The 19,874-nt window shown below is 41.7% G+C and overlaps 1 protein-coding gene across 4 annotated transcripts in view; it reads right to left on the bottom strand.

The window, feature by feature from the left end:
* Positions 1-19,874, bottom strand: part of LOC129705862 (activating molecule in BECN1-regulated autophagy protein 1-like) — a 287,629-nt gene that overhangs the window by 222,315 nt on the left and 45,440 nt on the right. For all 4 annotated transcript variants that reach the window (XM_055649715.1, XM_055649716.1, XM_055649713.1 and 1 more), the window contains exons 6-7: positions 17,554-17,620; positions 12,603-14,068 (exon numbers count right to left, since the gene is read on the bottom strand). In XM_055649715.1, coding sequence (XP_055505690.1) covers positions 12,603-14,068; positions 17,554-17,620 — 1,533 coding nt within the window. The remainder of the gene's footprint in view (positions 1-12,602; positions 14,069-17,553; positions 17,621-19,874) is intronic.

Raw genomic sequence — 19,874 nt, 5'->3', positions numbered from 1 at the left:
TACAATGAAAAAGAACACACATAAACACAATAAAAAATCTTAACACAAACATCCACCACAGCATTCATCACTGTAGTGGAAGGCACAAATATTGGCCAGTCCTCCTCCATTTTCCCCCGTGGTCGGGACCTCAACCCTCCGCAGCCACCGCTGCCGGCGTCCAGAAGTTCAGACAAGGCCAAAGTCCAGGTAAAGTCCAGGTAAGCCCTGAATCAGTGCTGCCCCACCGGAGACCGCGTTGAGGTTGGTGTAGGCCTCAGGCCGGCGGTCGAAGATTTAAAGTTCCCGCCGCGCTGCAGCCAGAAGCACCGCAGTCCTCAGGGTAGGTGGTGGTCAGAGCTCCTCTCCTTGGGTCCTCGGCGAGGGACCCCGCTCTGGATGGTAAGTTCCCACTGCGGTAGAAGTAGGCCGCGGGCCGGCGGTCAGAGCTGCTTCGGCTCCCGGGTCCCCAACGAGGGATCCCAGCGCCAGCTGGAGCTCCGCAGGCCACGGCTTCAGGCTGCTGCGGGCCAGCGAATGAAGCGCTCCCCTCCAGCAACCCCTGGCGAGGGCTCGCCCGCTCCCCGACGAGAGTCCACGCAGCGCCCGCCGCTGAAGCCCCATTCACTTCTCCGGGAAAGGCCGCCCGATCCTCGATGTTAGGCCACGGGGGAGGCGACATGGAAAAAGTCGCCTCTCCCTGGAGGAGGCGACCTAAGCGGTTTCTCTCCCTCCCCCCCACACACAAGATACACACAGAGACATAAAAAACAGACATTAAAACACACTAGAAACATTTAAAAAGTTGAAAAAACTAACACGCTGCTGGCAGGGCTACCGGCTTGCAGCGCCCCCACCGATATTTGGGGGTGCTGCAAGCATATTCCTGTGCAATGTTATGCAAACTGAGCACAGGAATAGAACCTTTGAGTAATGACATCTCTTCTAACTGTGAGACCAAATTAAACCAATTGCATCAGCTTGCACATGGGCTGTATTCCTCAATTCAAAATCAGTTTTGATTGGGACATGGAGAGATGAAAGGCATAGACAAATAGGGAAAATAGTGCAAAATGGGAAAGTTGGGCACAAAGAGAGAGCAAATACAAATAAAGGAAAGAAATATACCAACACCACAAGCAAGCAAATTTCAACTTTTAGTGCTTCAAGGGCGAATTCAAACTTACAAATTCTACTACTAATAAAAACTGAAAAAAATCAAAGAAATTGTATATGCTAGAAACTTTAAATAAAAACAGAAAAAGCAAGAAAAATTCAGGTCAGTCAGAAGCTTTAGATGTCAGAATCGTTCTCCTGAGGGTGGAAATGCCCATCACTAAGTGGGGGAAAGTTTAATGGGGGTGTGCGGTGGACGTCTCTCACACGCACACGCACAGAGAGAGTAGTGGGGGCCTAGATGCATGGCCAGCAGTGGTGGGGGAGCCAGATACAATAGTGGCATTTAGCAGGTCTTAGAAAAGCACATGGAAGTGCAGAGAATAGAAAGATATGGATCATGTACAGGCAGATGAGATCAGTTTAACGTGGCATCATGTTCAGCACTAACATTGTGGGCCATAAGGCCCGTTTCTGTGGTGTGCATGCACTAAATTCTATCAGGCAGAATCTGTGGAATGAGAAACGGTTACCATTTAAGTAAAACACAAATGCTGAGCTCGCTCAGTGGGTCAGGCAGCATCTGTGGGGTGGGAGGGGTGGTGGAGGAGAAATGGGCAGGCGATATTTCGGGTTAGGACCAGCACGTGGAATTACCAGGTCAATGAGCTGAGAAAGTAAGCTGTCTTTAAACATTGTTTAAGAAGGAACTGCAGATGCTGGAGAATTGAAGGTTACACAAAAAAGCTGGAGAAACTCAGCGGGTGCAGCAGTATCTATGGAGCGAAGGAAATAGGCAATGTTTCGGGCCAAAACCCTTCTTCAGACTGATCGGGGGCGGGGGTGGGCGGGGATAAGAAAGGAAAAAGGAGGAGGAGCCCGAAGGCTGGGGGATGGGAGGAGACAGCAGGGGGACTGAGGAAGGGGAGGAGACAGCAAGGACTAACAAAATTGGGAGAATTCGATGTTCATGCCCCCAGGATGCAGACTGTCTTGCACATGCCTTTAAACATTGTTGGGTTCCCTTTCATAGATATTGCTTCACCTGTTGAATATTCACAGCATTTTCTGCTGCTAAAACGACTTGTCGCTCTTATTGTTGATTGTGCCTAATAAAACTCTTAGAGCATCAAATTGTAGCTTTGATGTAAATGGGTCAGTGAGATTTTTTTAAATTTTAAACAGCATACTTTATTACTATTTTTGTCTTAACACCTAACTTGTATATGTCAAGTTGAAAATTCACCATCTTCGGCTCCCGATCATGGGGAGAATATTTATCATACCCCAGAACAGACCATGAAGCAGCTTGCAACTAATGGAATTTATTCCATACGTTGTATATTACAAGAATCTTTTGCAAACACAGGAATCTTAAATATGGTATACCACAAATAATGAAAAAAATACTCCACTTAATGAGTAGCTGAGCTGTAAGCAGAGTGAAAGAAAAAGGACTAAATTATTGAAGACAGAAGGATGCTGGTTTACAAAAAAAATGCATGAAGTAGTGGAGTGACTCAGGCGACTAGGCAGCATCTCTGGAGAACACGGATTGATGATGTTTTGGTTCAGAACGTTTTCAAACCGAAGGGGGGTCCTGACCTGAAACTTCACCTATCCATGTTCTCCACAGATGCTGCCTGACCTGTTGTGCTACTCCAGCATTTTGTGCATCTTTTAGGGCTAAATTAATGTTCATTCGGGAACAGAATGGATACAAGTTATTTATCTAATTACACAAAGTAGATATGTTGGATCATCACATCTTATCCCCTTTCAATTGGTAAATGGAGCACATGTAAAGATGGTAAAATAGAAATCAATTTGAAACATCCAAATTACCAATATGTTAATGACATCAATAAGATTTGCTCACAGAAAATGAGACGCATCCAGATAAAAGTTTGAGTTTACAAATATTGTGGAATCCACCACAGCAGAAATAATGCAGTCTACCTTCACATCCATTTCAACAATTTATGACATTAGGAATTTTGCAATCATAAATACAGGGTTGTGAAGATTTAAAGAGCAGCTATTCCACCACTGAAGTGCAGAAGAACTGCAATTATGACTTATATAATCTCTGTAAATGCATAGTAACATGTAATTAGTATTTGTGCTTCACTGTAAAATATTCATTTGGGAAGAAGTCAAAACGGTGAATGTACTTGTGCTCTGAAATCGTTTTCACATACTTGAAAAAAGAGTTGCACAATGGAAGCGATTGTCTTTCATCAGAAGACATTAATTTTACTTGAAGTGTTTTACATTACATCCATTGTACAGAAACAATACACTTCGGCAAGAAGCACTCGTACCCATATGAAAAATAATGATTTGCAATTGTTCGTTTTCTGAAAACGTCAAATGTCATCGCCAATGTGAACGGAAATGTTTAACTGTAACATCGGTCACTGCATTAGAAGTTCATCCTTGATTGGTAAACACTCATCATAGCTTGATGCATTGCAACTACGCTGCATTTTACTTTATTACAGTAAGGCACAATTTCAAACAGTTTTCTCCTTAAAAGAGTAATGCAAGTTATCACTTAGTTTCATGAGCTAAGTTCCACAGATATGAAGTTACCATGGACCATTATGTCAGCATGTTGGCAGCCATTTTTTGGGTGCAGTAGATCGTACAAGCAGAATTATGATCAAGGATCCACTAATGTGGTCATGTAAACATTGTTAATTTAGAGAAACATTTGCCAGAACAAGAGATCATTGATTTGTGCTACAGGATGGATGTTAATCATTCTCTTGAACTGGTGCATTTGACGGACAAACCCACCCTAATACTGTAACAAACAATAGGATTCCGTGTATAAACTGCCAAGAAGTCACCACCAGATTTCATCCGATATAAAGATGGTAAGATGCAAACTTTATTTGGCAGAGAAATCTACTGAGCCCATAAACTAAATATAATGTGTGATTGCATTATATTATAATATTGATACCAACATCTTCATCGAAGCAAGGGAACAACAGGAGAAAGGTGTCAAGGAGAGAATGCCAAATCTGAATAATATCAAACCATCCACTCAAAAATCAATTGGAGACTATTTTGACTACTTTATTGATCATTTGAGGTTTATGATTGATTTTACGATTAATGTAACGGTACAATAGTTAATTGGAACTTGTCCACAAGTCAGTGACTTCAGACATTCATATTGAATTACAATTGTCCATCACCAGATTTTGCAATTATTCTTATCATACTCATGACTTAAAGCAGCGTCAGGTTTTGTATCATTTATAAACTTAACATATGTACTCCAGACCAGATCATATATACATCAAAATGAAATTGTCTCAAAGTTGATTCATGGAAACCCCATTGTTCGATTAATTCTAATCAGATAAATCTGCATAACCATCCCTTCCTTCACAAGCAAATTATTATTGACTTCTTAATTAAGCAATGTTCTTTTTCCCCAAAAGTCAGAATTTGTTGAACATGTATTATTCAATGAATACATATACAATATTTAATTGCAATACATTAATGATATTCTCTTTTGTCACCTTCATTAAATTACACAAAGGTTAGTCATAGTTTTCCATTATCAAATGCCTGCTAACGAACACTTAATTGTCACATACTTGGCCAAGCAAGGCTTGACAATGCTTTCTCGTTGATGAGGAGTGATGGGTCTGCAGTTATTAGGGTTTTCACCCTCTCTACTTTGAACAAAGCTGTAACATTGCAATTTGTTAGTATCATCATCGGCCATATCACAGAAGAATTGAAAGATTGTGATTAGAAATTCCACCTGGCTTCCTCAGAAACATCCATATTGACCTGATGTCATGTTAACTTTGCACAGTGCCTATTTACCTGTGTTCTATCCTAATGTTAAGAGATATATAAATTTCACTCAGTAACTAACAAGCATTCTGCCTTTTTTTAAATTTCTTTCAGAATATCAACCACAATTGTTTTTAGCTTCCTATTGAAAGAATATTTTGCGTTCACACCTATTAAATCCAATTTCTCCCTCTATAGGATTATGTAACACATTTCCAACTTTACTTTCCATTATCATCTATCTAGGTCTTTCATTATCCGGTAAGTTTCAATGAAATTCCCCCATCCTTATAACCTTCCGTGAGTACAGGCCAGAGACTTCAAACACTCCTCATATGTTAACCCAAACATCCCCAGGATGATTCTTCCTCAGATACAGGGTTGAAAACTGTATACAATATTCCAAATGTGACCTCACCAGCACCTGATAAATCCTCAGCATTACATCTTTGCCTTTATATTCTAGTTCTCTTGAAATAAATGCATTGCATGTGCCTTCTTTACCGCCGCTGAACCTGCAAATTAACCTTTTGGGAAACCTGCACCAGCAGTCCAAAGTCCTTTTGCACCTCTTACTTCTGAATCGTCTCTCCATTTAAAAAGTAATGGTAAAGCTACCAAAGTGCATGACCATACTTTGCTGCACTGTATTCCATTTGCTACTTTGCCCACTCTCCCAACTCCCCCAAGCAGCCCCTCTGCTTCCTCAACACCACCTGCCCCTCCACCCATCTTCATATCATCTGCAAACCTGGCCACAAAGTAATAAATTCCCTCATCCGGATCATTAACACGGCGCGAAAAGTAGCAGACCCAACACCGACTCCTGCAGAACACCACCAAGTCAACCGGGAAAAAAAAATTAATTCCCATTCTTTGCCTCCATCAGCCAGCCAATCTTCTGTCCAAGCTAGCACCTTGCCACTAATAGCATGGACAACTATCTTGTTTAGCAGCCTCACGTATGACACTTTATCAAAGGCCTTCTGAAAACACACATGGATATCCTGCCACCAGTCACTGCCGAGGCACACGTGTTCAATAATCTTGACAGAAAACTCCGCTAAATCACAACCATCAATTAGAGGGGGGAAATGGTTATAAAATACTTCAAGACATAACTTCAAAAGTTTTAGTTTTCCTTGTATCACCAAACGTTCTTCAAGTTGCTTTTAATTCATTCCTCAAACCTGGGAAATGAAAATGTAGTTTTCAATGATGTTCAACACAACAGCACCACCAAATGGAGAGAGAGAATACAACCAACTGGTGCAGAGAGAACGCACAGATAATCTTGCTATACTCGCTAAATTGTTCATACAACATATAAAACCTAAAATGAAATTTGTACATGGTCGCATTCATGTAGAATCTTTTCGGTCTATCAAAATGACCAACTTTCCCCTCTGTCTGTATCAATTTTGCAAAGTGAAGTACTGCAATTGCAGTTTGTTAAAAAAATGCTGAACAACAGAAAATGTAAAAAGAGGCACAAAGTGCTGAATTAACTCAGCAGGTCAGGCAGCATCTCAGTTCAGTTTAATTTATTGTCATGTGTACCGAGGTACAGTGAATAGCTTTTGTTGCATGCTAACCAGCCAGCGGAAAGACAATACATGATTACAATTGATCCATTTACAGTGTATAGATACATAAGGCAATAACGTTTAGTACAATGTGAAGCCAGGCAAAGTCCGATAAAGGATAGTCCGATGGTCATCAAAGAGGTAGATAGTAGTTCAGTACTGCTCTCCGGCTGTGGTAGGATGATTCAGTTACCTGATAACAGCTAGGAAGAACCTGTCGCCAAATCTGGTGGTGTGCGTTTTCACACTTCTGTACCTTTTGCCTGGGGAGTGGGGAGAAGAGGAAGTGGCCAGGATGCGACTCGTCCTTAATTATGCTGCTGGCCTTGCCGAGGCAGCATGAAGTATGAATGGAGTCACAGAAAGGAGATTGGTTTGTGTGATGGTCTGGGCTGCATCCACAATTTCTTGCAGTCTTGGATGGAACTGTTCCCAAGCCAAGCTGTGATGCATCCTGATAAAATGTTTTATATGGTGCATCTGTAGAAGTTGGTGAGAGCTGCAGGGGACATGCCAAACTTCCTAAGCCTTCTAAGGAAGTAGAGACTTGGTGTGCTTTATTGGTCATTGTTTCAATATGGGTGGTCCAGGAGAAGTTGTTGGTGATATTGACGGCTAAGAATTTAAAGTTTTGAAGTCTTCTAGAGATCATGAATATGTGACGTTTCAGGTTGGGGCCCTTCTTCAGACTGGTTGTGGTATGGAAGAGAGAGCTAGAGGAGAGGGGGGGGGGGGGGGGGGGGGGGGGGGGTGTGTGTGTGTGCGTGTGCGTGTGCGTATTGGTAGATGGTTGGACAAAGGACAGAGGTGAAAAGACAAAAGGCTGTGAGATAAGAAGTGAAGATGTAAATGTGAAGCACGAGGAAGGGATATATCTGGGAGGAAGGGAAAAGGTGGCAAGATTGCAACATAATTGTGTGCATCGAGGTGGAGCGTAGAGAAGGGAGAGCGGAGGGGAGTGTTTGTTGATTAGTTACTTCAAATTGAAGAATTCAATGCTCATGCTGTTGGGTTGTAAGTTACCCAAGCAGAATATGGTGTGCTGTTGCTCCAGTTTGCCAATCTGACAATGGAGGGAGCCCAACACATAAAGGTCAGTATGGGAATGGGAAGAGGGGTTTAAATTGTAAAAATAATGGATAATGTAAACAAAATAATTCAACACAATTGCTATGTATGAACTACTCGAGACCACAATCAAGAAATAAACCTCAGTGAAGCTTGAAAAGGCCCTTCTAACAAATTGGCAGAAAGGATACATTCAGTCCCTTGACAAATGAAGAAACCATTTCCCAGAACCAGAAGACCATTTTAACACTAAATTAAGAATCTCATCTGTGCCCGTCTCACAAGCAAGTACCTTTCCATTGGAAGCTAATCAAAGCAAGAAGATGTAGCAATGATTCACTGCTTTTTGAAATTTGCCAAAAGATCTATCTGGCAAACTATTTCATCACCAGATATTAACATGTCATGTCAAATGTTTGTTGAAACTCCAGAACAAGAGGGAGCACTGCATCAAAGGTCCTGGCCGTAAGACGAAGGATTAACCAAAGACTTGCCCGAGTGATATGAAGTGTGCAGATTTTGTGGCATTTAAAACAAACAGGTATATTCCTGCAGGTTTGGCCAATATTCATCATAAAGTACAATTTCTAACTTAGAATCCCTACACATGTTCATGTACAGCAAAAGCAGATTTCAAGATCAATGAAAAAATCAGATTTCAGATCCAGCCTTAAAACAAGAAATAAGAATAAGGTGCTCTTTCTTATCCCTCCTCCAACAGTACTTCACCATTCACAAGATGAATGAACATCAGTATCAAACACAGGCTTTTGAATTATTATCTTGGAGTCCATCTTATACTTGATCACTAATACTCAAGCTGCATTCTTTAATCCATAAAAGGAATTTAATCAGATATGATTGAGCTTTATAACAGGACTTCAATTTGAATTAGACGGCAAGTCAAATTAAATGTAAAATTTTCCACCGATTGGTAGCCAAAAGCAAAGATCTTTGGCCAAAATGTTAGTCATGAAAAATGACAAAGTAACTGATGCTCAGTTAGGTCATTTCCTCTTTCGTTAACGTTTCTGGGCAGCGAAACTTAACAACTTGGACCAAGGGGTTTTAATTATCTCAAGATACTGAATCATAACTAAACTGCACTACGTCTAGAGAAACCTCACAGGGAAAAATTGCAGGAGCAAGTCAGATAAGTGTATTAACCTCAGTAACAAATAAAAGGGCAATAAAAAACAACAATAAGGTTACTACTATGGTCTACAAGTTGTATTTTAATATTATTTGTATCTACTTAACAGTAATCGGGGGTTTTTTACACTTTATTGACTGTCATCTGTGTTTCATTGCCCAGTCTACAAGTCACCACATTGCAAAACTTAAGGTAATATTTTATCTCTAGTTTACTGCAAATAATTCTTTCAAATGCATGGTTCACTGTATCAAGTCAGTTTCATACCAAATTCTATTGATTTGAAAGCTGTACTAATCTCTTTCCAATCAATGAGGAGTAAGCCATGAAGGAATGCCAACAAAAACTGCAAGGTCATGCACGATATTTCATGGCAGGGTCACCAGAAGCTTTGTTGGATGACAGAAGACAGTGCGAGTAACAGTAATGTTGTGGACCAGCCTCCTGTAACCATGGGTGTTGTATGAAATGATAGAAAATGTGAAAAATGAAGAAAAACAAGATGCAGGATAGGCCAGTTACATGGTCCAGCCATTTCATTTGGAAAATTCCTGGTATTCCAATTAGGGGACAAATCTAAAGAAAACTCCGGGCAATTCAGAAAATGATTCTAAAATCATTAAGGAAAATGCTACAATTGCATCAAATGTTATACCACTCCAAAACCTTGGGTCATTAACAAATTATATTACGTACGGAATGCTGAGACTTAAAATGAGGGCAAATCCAGAACATAAGTTTATTCCGTATGAATGTGCAGACTTTTGTGTTGATTATAAACCGAGCTCTTAAGGCAAATTCAGATTTTCTCCCTTTTACATTTTGATTAACTGGTTTCTTTTTGAATGTTTTTCACTTTCCCACAAATATTACAATGACATCTTCTTCCTTGCTTCCATCACCTACACATCTCCTGAAATAGTGGAAGATGATACCAAAAAAGAGCTGCTGGAGGAACTCAGTAGGTCAGGCAGCATCTGCAGAAGGAAATGGACAGTTGACGTTTTGGGTTGAAATTCTTCATCTGGACTGAAAAGGTAAACGGGATACAGCCAGAATTAAGTAGTGGTAAATAAGGGGGGGGGCAAGATTGGTGGATACAGATGAGGATTGATCAATGGACAAGGGTAGAAATACCAAGAGAGACTGGGAAGTGAACAAAACCTGTGGATTCTGGAATCTAATAAGAAAAGGTGAAGAGTGGAATCAAATAGGGAAAGATGATGGACCACAGGAATAATAGAGGAAGGGATTTTGAAGGTGAAGTGTGCGAGCGATCAGCAGGTAGAAAATGTGGGAGAATGGAAAGAAACAGGTGAAAAGGATCTGGGAAGTTGTTTTTTGAGGAAGTAACTAAAAAGTTTTGATGAGGGCAAAGCCATAGACGTTGTCTATATGGACTTCAGCAAGGAATTTGATAAAGTTCCACGTGGTAGGCTGCTCTAGAAGGTTAGATCGCATGGGATCCAGGGAGAGCTAGCTGACTGGATAGAGATTTGGCATCATGGAAGTAAGCAGAGGGTGATGGAAGATTGTTTTTCAGACTAGAGGCCTGTGGTTACTGATATTCCTCATTGATCTGTGGTGGGCCCTTTGCTGTTTGTGGATCAGATCATCAATTTGGATGAGATTAACAAGGCATGATTGGAAGGTTTACAGATGACACGGAAGTGGGTGGCATCGTAGGTAGCCAAGATGGTTATCAAAAATTGCAGCAGGATCTTGATCAGTTGGGAAGGAGGATCGAGGAATGGTTAATGCAGATTAATACGGATAAGTGCAAGGTGTCGCATTTTGGGAAGTCAAACCAGGGCAGGACCCACATAGTAATTGGCAGGGCTCTGGGGAGTGTTGTAGAACAGAGGGATCTAGGAGTGCGGGTAGATAATTCCTTGAAAGTGGCGTCACAGGTAGACAGGGCGGTCAAGAAGCTTTTCAGCACATTGGCTGCGGGGTTAAGGAGGCAGCGCCCAACCTGGGGAGTAGAGGTGTCAGTTTGTCCAGAGGCATGCGGAGAGGCACCAGCTGCCGCTGACTCCTCAATCCCGCTGCTCGGCGGCCGGCTAGGATTCCAGAGCATCGCCGATGCCTCACGTCAGCATCTGAACCCCCACCGCCTGTCTGGATAATGTGACCGACGTTAGCTGAGCTGAAGATGGGATCCAATCACTCTCACAAAACGCCGGTGTACGACGAGGACGGTAAGAACACTCAGTTCACTCAATGCAAACTTTAGGTCATTTGTTCCTTGCGCCCGCGGAAATCTCCAGCACGGTCAAGACGAGGGGGTTCTGAAGTTGCATTCTCTCAATTGAGGACATTTGCTCAACTCTCCTAGAAGCAACGAGCCATGGCTTTACCAGTGGTTGTCTGTCTAACTGAAACCTCTCTCTCTTGTTTCCCCTCGCACGTCTTTCACCCTCCTTTCTTTCTCCCCCACCTCTCATCACCGGTCCACTCTCTCCCCGTCTCCCACTTGCATCTGCCCCCTCACTCTCACCGTCACACCCCGCTATCCCCCACTACCAGGCACCGTGATCGCTTTTAAAAAAATTCTCGAATGACCTTTGACAAATCCCATGATTCCTTGCGCTTTTCAGAATACCGAACTTGGTTATACGGGCAAGAGAAAAATTAAACAAGTGTATCTGAATTGTCAATTTGAGTGCTTCAGTGGCACGCAGAAAATAAAATACAATGCAAGTTCTCGAGACACAAACATTTTCTCGGTCCATACACCATGCATGTAATAATAGATTCATATCATAATTGCTTAGAGGTAACCTAAGTGCCAATTAGTGTTCTTGATCTTCCAGTTCGAACACAAAGATGCAGATTTTAGAAAAGTGTGCCTACTCAGGCGAGGAACTGCAGAAACTTGGCACAAACCCATGTTCTCCATTGGCACTTCCCCAGCAAAGCTGCTCCCATGGTTCATCATTGGGGTCCCTGCAAGGGCTGGTGCTGGAGGGCCACAGCCAGTGGGAATAACGCTGCATGAAGAATAATGTCTCTCCACGTCATTTTGGCTGCACATTTCTCCCAGATGGTGATCAAAGAGACAGTAGGATCCAGCAATCTTTGCACACATAGAGCAAGTGGTAAGAAATCCCTAGTAACGGCTGCACTCGCCTTACTGGCAAGAGTACAACTCTGAACTCCACGCCCGAGAGCCAAACAGCCACTTGTGCCGCTTGCCCATCACCGGCCCTTATGTAATTTTACACGGAAAAACTGCACCACTTATAAAACAAATTATTTTTTTCTTTACAAAGTGTAATGAAAATCTGGGATTTTCATTTAAACAAGATCATGTATTGATGGGTCAATTATAATTTTTTACATTGAGTTCGACAGAGTGTATTTGAACGTCAATTTGGGGTGGTAGATATGGTCGTGGTACTTAACTACGTCCTGACTGAAATCACAAAACAGTCTTCAACATCTGAATGATGCATTTCCATCCCTATCACTGACATGGAATTAGATTATCTGGTCATTATCACATTGGCAGCAATGTCACTGCACAAGAATTTCATTAGGAGTTCCAAATGGAGGATAACATTTCAAATTCAGAACCAGACCACCTAGTATTTAATGCATAATTATGGATGACAAGATTTAACTGATTTGTATGATATAAGATGCTTCACTTCAAGTTCAATATGGCCATGTTAACATCAATCACAAATTGTGTGTTCATATACAATAAGTGTACAAAGAATGGATCTTAATTTATACCAGAATTACATGTTGGAAATCTACTGTTTTAAGCACCCAGTTTGTTTTCCTTTCTATTGTCACCATTTAAAAAAAGATTCACGGAATTATTTGCCAATTCATATGTTCTGAAAACTGAAAGGAAAAAAAATTACCTTCTCAGCAAATTTTCTTCCGAGTTTTCTTCAGGCATTTCTTGGTTTAAGGCCTCTTGTGAAACATTCGACATTCTGTTTGATGTTGGTTGACTGTACACCCGCTCCCAGTGTCCCGTCTCATTGTTAAATGTTAGGCCCATTGTACGCTCCCCCTGCTGACCAGAGCCATGCCGGGTAAATCTGCCTTCTGAGCTACTCAAGCCATGAGCCCTCCCCATGATCCCCCTACTCGGTGGCATCGGGGATTGGCTGCTTCCATGCCCTAGTGGTTCGTAATTGTTTGGCACATGCCAAGAGCTGCTCTCATTCGATGAGAAAAGTTGTGTGGTCCGCTCCCATCGCTGAGTATCATGGTTGAAAGTTAAAAGGTTATGGCAGGCTCTACAACGACTCAGATGTCCACCTGATGAATTGGAAGTGTTTTCGGCATTTTGCTGAGATGGGCCAGCTCTATTAGGTTCTATGTTGTTATTTAGGATCTCCTGCACCTGCTGGGACTGATTGGCCTCATCGCCAACCCGCTGATCCACGTCCTGGAAGCGGTCCATTTCCATGAAATAGCGGCTCAGGTTGCACTGGAGGACATTCCTGACAGAGGACTGATTGTTCGGTCTCTCTTCATCTATACTGCTGTTAGCACCAGTGTTGACACTACTGCTTGTGCCAGGACTAGAGACACCTCTCCCCTCAGAAGCTAAAGTGTAAACAGGTTGAGTGTTTGTCTCCTGCTGTCTCAGCACAGATAGCAAGTTTACAGAGGACGCACTAGTTCTAGGTGGTGGCATGCTTTCCAATTCAGACCTTGGTGATACGTTCAGCATTGTTCTTGTCCAATCAGACCCACTTAACCTTGAACTCTGGTCCCTGAAGCCTGGGGTGGTATTAGATGGTTGCAAACCTCCTGACTGGTATGCCGAGTGCCCTAATAAACCCCTCCTGCTAGTGGCTGCAGAGAGATTTCGGAGAGAGTTGCCAGAATTCTCATAATTTACAGTACTGAATGCAGAAGGACGGTCGGGAATACGCGGGTCGGGCTGGGATAAAGGCCTTTCAGGAGGAATACGAGGCTCAGTCCGTGCAGATGTAGAGTTGGTGGTAGCAGAGGATGCTGAAGGAGTACCGTCTTCATTGGGGACAGAAGTGGAGGAAGATGACCTCAGTGCAGAGCAACGACTACAAAAACAAACCAACCCCATGTGATGAACACACTCCTGAACTGGATAGCTGAAGCGATCACGGAGCACAGCATATACGGAAGTTCTACCACTTTCACCCGCTGGCAAGGCGTTCTCCTCAGCTTGGCTCTGATCTCCTGTTGAAGTATCTGATGACCGTGAGGATAACATGTGTAGAAAATTGTGGAGCAGTGGTGTTCGACGGACAGGCTGCGATTGGAGGAAAGATCGCTGGCGATACTGAGGTGCTTCAACGTTATCCAATGGAATTTCGCCATCATCGTCATTCTGGAACAAAATAAAAAATAATTAGAATATAAACTGCGGAATCCAAGATGTCTTAATCCTGCCACGTATTCTCCATGCCGGTCAACTAGCCATTTTCAACCCACATCATTTAATTTTATTTTGGGGGAGAATTGGAAAAATGCAATGAGCACCAATGGAAGGAAATTACACAACAAAACTTTATCCTCGGGATATACTGGTGAACTCTAAACTAAAAGTGCCCCTAATCGATCCAAAAGAATGTGCTTGCAATGACTTTCTGTGAAATTCAAAGATTCACTGCATAGATTCCATGGCCAAACAAGTCAATCTAGAGCAATAGGTAACTTTTTTTTTTTAAATGTAAATCCAAACAAAGTCACTGGAGCTCCACTAGCACATCCTAAAATTTAATGTGCAAGTTCACACTAGTATTTAGTTAAAGCAATGTGCTGTTACCCCTGCAATTTATAAACCCAAGGAAATTTGTGAATTTTCTTTGAAATAATTCCATTCATTCGAAAATTTTGCTTTGGTCTTTGGCTGCTTCAGATGCAACTACTTGTCTTTGGAAGCTTCATTTTCTCCTTGCCTAATCATTTCCTTTACCTTCCCAATATTTTTGGCACTTGCTGGCTGACAAGTTGAGTATAGTATTGCGATATTTCACTGATCAGAGTTGCTTCCCATTGATCATTAGCTCAAATCAAGTTAAAACCTGCAACTCCATTAGCTCCCTAGATCACCCAGTCAGTTTGTTCTAAGTGACTGCTCAGCACCCAATGCCCTTGAAGTATTTATGTGGTAATACTGCCTGCAGCTGACAAATAGCTTTTAGGTGGGGTGTTCCAGGAGCCAACTCAGGCTGTTCTGATAGTCCACAACAGATGCTGTCATTACAATCATTGCTAAATTACAGCAATCAAAGAATCAGAGGAATAAATTTAAAAAAACAAATAAGAAATTGAACTTTGGAAAAACAGGCGTCAAGCCAATAGTCCAGTTCTACTGCCCTAAATATTTGTTGATGAAAATGCGCATTACAACAAGGACTTCCATTAAAAACAGGAACATCACTGAATAATCTCATTGTCTGTAACTCATTCTCAGCTGGCCCACAGCAATGGCCTGTTTCTTTTATCATCGTTACTTTTTTGCATATCTTTCATTCATGTTTTATCTCTCTCATATCTATTTATATCTATATACACATACATACATATATATATATATACACATATATCTCTCATCGTCTACATCTTTTGTTTCCCTTTCCCCTAACTATCAGTCTGAAGAAGGGCCTCAACCCAAAATGTCACCTATTCTTTTTCTCCAGAGTTGCTGTCTGACCCGCTGAGTTACTCCAGCTTTTTGTGCCTAGCTTCGGTTTAAACCAGCATCTACAGTTCCCTCCTCCACAAACAGTTATAAATTCTGCTTCAGACCTTTGATCACTTTTGAAAGATCAGATATACATCAGTAACTTACCAAGCTGAGCACTACCCATTAGCTAAACAGTTGGACAAAGCTTTCAACATTATAATTTGGCTTTATTTTTTTCTCATATACTTGCTATTCCCATATTTCTTAACATCTCATTGAACGATGATTAACAAGCTGATATATGTTTGCAAGGATATAATCAGAGATAAATCAGAACGCAAAGATAATGTTGTTGCTATTTATATTACACAACACTTCACGAATGCCTGGTTTCAGTTCTGAACGTTGTCGTGTTCGGCACAATGTTGATGCCACACAACACATTGGAGGACACCCTCAGATGAGAAAAGAGGTCTTCAAGTTCCACAAGATATATATAATGATCACATCCAATGCTAGAACATGCACAGTCATCTGCAATAGTAAACTGGCAAGAATAAAATCAAATATTTTTAGCCCTCATATTGGTTAATCCACCACTTGCCATAGACATGTTCACAGATTGGACACAGTTTCCTCAGGACCCAGTGGTGGTGCTCCTGAGGAACTCTGTGATGGGCGTTGCAGCTGCCCATCCAGTATATATTCTGTCCCTTTGTTACCCTCAAGTGACTCTCTCCTGGAGGACAGATGTATTCACTGTGGAAAAGCAATGGGTGGTAATCAGAAGAAATCATTGCCCATTTGATACTGTGCTAAAACTTTGATTAATTGAAAGATACAGCATGGAAAAGGCCCTTTGGTCCACTGAGCCCACGCTGTCCATTAACCTGTTTACACTAGTTCAATGTTATCCCACTTTTGCATCTAATCCCTGCACGCTTGGGACAATTTACAGAGACCAATTAGCCTACAAGCCTGCTCGCCTTTCATTTATGGGAAGAAACCAGAGCACCCAGATGAAACCCAATTGGTCGCAGGGGGAACGTACAAACTCCACACAGACAGCAACTAGGGTCAGAATCGAACCAGGGCCTCTGGCACTGAGAGGCAACGGCTCTGTTTGGCCGCCCCCCAACTGTAAAACTTGATAAGGTCAATAGTCAACCTTGAAAATTCCCTGGGCCTCTGGAAACTGACTATACATGACTGTGCCATCACTTCTGCCTTGCCACTGTAGCAATAATTCCTTCAGTGCCTTCATGCTAATCCAACAAATAAAATTGCAAAATAATTACACATATTGTGAACATTAAGAGGTGGAATTGTTCTATTACGTATTTTCTATGATTGCTGTTTGGAATTTTTGATCCATGAAAAGTAATTACCTACATTAGTACCCGAGGTATAGTTACAATATGTTTTCTGTTCCATTTATGAGAATGAATACCTGTGGTATACTCGGGGAACCCTGACAGCAAACACTGTCAAGGACCTTGGAATATTAGCAGAATTTCTGAAATGCCTCTATGTCAAGTTGCAGCTTAACAGCTGTGGTTTAGTTCTCCTGCACATTCCCAGATGGACTGCCAGGCATATGCCCAGTTAGAAACCATGGCTGATCGTCACATAAATACTATCATCTGCTATCATCACAACCTGGTCTGGAGTCAGCCACGTCAAAGTTCAATCATTTAATTTGGTTTCCTTACGATAGAAATGGCTGTTCGGCCCTTCAAATCTATGCCAGCTCTTGGAGTCATCCCATTCCCCCTCATTTACTTCCCCGTAAATGATTCCTCCTCAATGCCCAATAACATTCTCCTACTCCCCACTTAAATAAAGAACAATTTGTAGCACCACTTTAACCAACTGCTCGGAAGTCTTGGAGATGCGAAAAGAAACTGGAGCACCAGAGGAAACCCATCCATCTACAGGCAGAGGGCGAGACTTCACACTGACAGCACCAGAAGTCAGAATTGATCCAAGTTGCCGCTGTGAAACAGCAGCACTGCCTTCAGTGTCTCTGCATTACCCCAAGCTGACACCTGCGTGCAGAAATACCTTGTTTAATCTTACCAGACACGTTAGCTGCTTCTCTCTCTCTCTCACAATAAAAAATGACATGTCAAAAGATCATCTTTAGATCGAAAGGAAAAATCATTTAAAAACCAGTAAATTACCTGCTGGTTTGAAGGATTAACAATTGCAGTCAGTAGGTTGTGTCCCAGGGAATCAAATCTGACCAGTCTGCAAAACAAAGCAATATTATCATCCTGATGCAGAGTCTCGACCCAAAATATTGACTCCTTTCCACCCATAAATGCTACACAACTAATTGAGTTCCTTCAACGTTTTTTTGCACAAACAATATCATTCACTTGTAGCGTGGCTCTGGTAAGAAATGAATTGAGGCAGCTTAGCAATATTAGCCAAGAAAGCTTTCCCGAAAAGGGTCCATGTACGAGGCACAACATTTCACCAAAAACAGTTCATGAAATTTCAGAGCAAGAAACTGTTTTCTGAGGGCGGCACAATTGTAAAACTATTAATGCAACATCTCAGATAAAATATGTTCCATGTTTATTGAGAGAAATTCTATATTGGAGCTTCAATCTCAAAGGAACAAGATAAACACCATAAATGAATGTAAATAATCAACAAGGAAACTTGTAAGCCCACAGCACATTGTTCAACTTGCACGCAAAAACTATTTTATGCTGTGCAATGAAGTACTTAAGGACCAGTGATTTACAGTGTCTGAACAAGGATTACTGTTTATTGCACGATATTTATATTCAAAGTGCTGGAGTCTCAGTGGATCAGACAGCATTTGTGGAAGGAATGGTTGGGCGATATTTCATGTGAGGACTGTTTTACACAAAATTCAAGCATCTGCAGTTCCTTCCGTCTCCATTCAGATTCTAACTTTGTTTATCCCAAATTCGATCAGATTCTTTAGAAATAGTAAACCATTAATTCAAATCGGCTGCCGTTATTTTCTTCCAATGCTAAGAACCCGAGCCAGTCATTGATTTTGCTGCAGGAAGGAACTGGTCGGCCACATAACTTGGAAATATAACGAGGAAGATGATTTCAGGGATATCTGTGGAGCAGATGACAGGCAAGAGGAACAAATAGTTGAATTGCAACTAGATCCAGGGTAAGTGGAAGTAATTGACCGATTGGTAAAATCCATGACCCATGGTAAAAGAAAATCTGCTTCACAATGCATCTTGCAGCTTATCCACAGTGTTCAATTTATTGTCTGCATTGAATCAATTTGCTTCACAGCAAGCCTTTATAACAGATTCATAGCCATTATTTATTTGCTTTCCAGTTGGCCTGTAAAGCCACAATAAAACATTCAGTAATGTAGCAAATGTTGTCCATTATGCTCCATCTCATCAAAATGGAACATTATTAATGATATAATGCACTGGTTGGTATCCAAGATTGGATAATGGCCAAATGCGTATTCCAACAGTCAAAATCATAATTTAATGAAGAAAACACATCACCGCAGAACAAAGACACCAAGAAAGAATCAAAAAATTGTGGGATCAGTATTATGGCTGCTAAGCATCTCCATTTGATTCTCAGTTAGAAAATAAATATTCCTAGCGTTAGAAAGAAATCTGCTTGAAAAGGAGATTAAACAATCTTCAAATAAAACTTAAGCACACATTTACACACACTGGAAAGCAAATGGCATTACAGAAGTTTAAAAAAAATCATACTTCAAACAACTAACAAATTCCTCAGATGGAGAGTTGAATATGTAGATATTGGGCAACAACTAAAAACACAGAACTTTGAATTGTTCATATTTACTGCAGATTGCCATGTTATTTTAAACATAGTAAATATGTCCTTGAAGATAAACACAAAATGCCCATGCGAGTACCATTCGGGGATAGGGCCAGTGTACGCCTGGAACAAGGCACTCGCATGGGCCCCAGCTCTGCCTGTCTCATTGTTGGGTACGTTGAACAATCACTGTTCCAGGCATACACTGGCCCAATCCCCAAACTCTACCTCCGCTACATTGACGACTGCATCAGTGCTACCACCTGCACCCATGCAGAACTCACCGACTTCATTAACGTTACTACTAATTTCCATCCTGCACTCATTTTCACTTGGACCATCTCCGACTTCTCCCTACCGGCTCTTGATCTCACCATCTCCATCACAGGGGACAGACTATAGAATGACATCTGTTATAAACCCACCAACTCCCACGGCTATCTGGACTACACTTCTTCCCAGGCTTCTTCCTCTAAAGACTCTTTCCCCGGCTCCCAATTCCTCCATCTACGCCCAAGGGAACAGGGGTTCCCCTCTTCCATTATAGACGAGGCCCTCACTAGGGTCTCCTCGATATCCCACAGCTCCGCTCTTGCTCCTCCTCCCCCCCATTCATAACAGGGACAGAGTCCCACTTGTCCTCACCTTCCACCTAATCAGCCGTCGCATACAGCACATAATCCTCCGATGGGAT

Source organism: Leucoraja erinacea, chromosome 18 (assembly GCF_028641065.1).
Source record: "Leucoraja erinacea ecotype New England chromosome 18, Leri_hhj_1, whole genome shotgun sequence".
Classification (NCBI taxonomy): domain Eukaryota; kingdom Metazoa; phylum Chordata; class Chondrichthyes; order Rajiformes; family Rajidae; genus Leucoraja; species Leucoraja erinaceus.
This window is presented reverse-complemented; position numbering and strand designations above follow the sequence as displayed.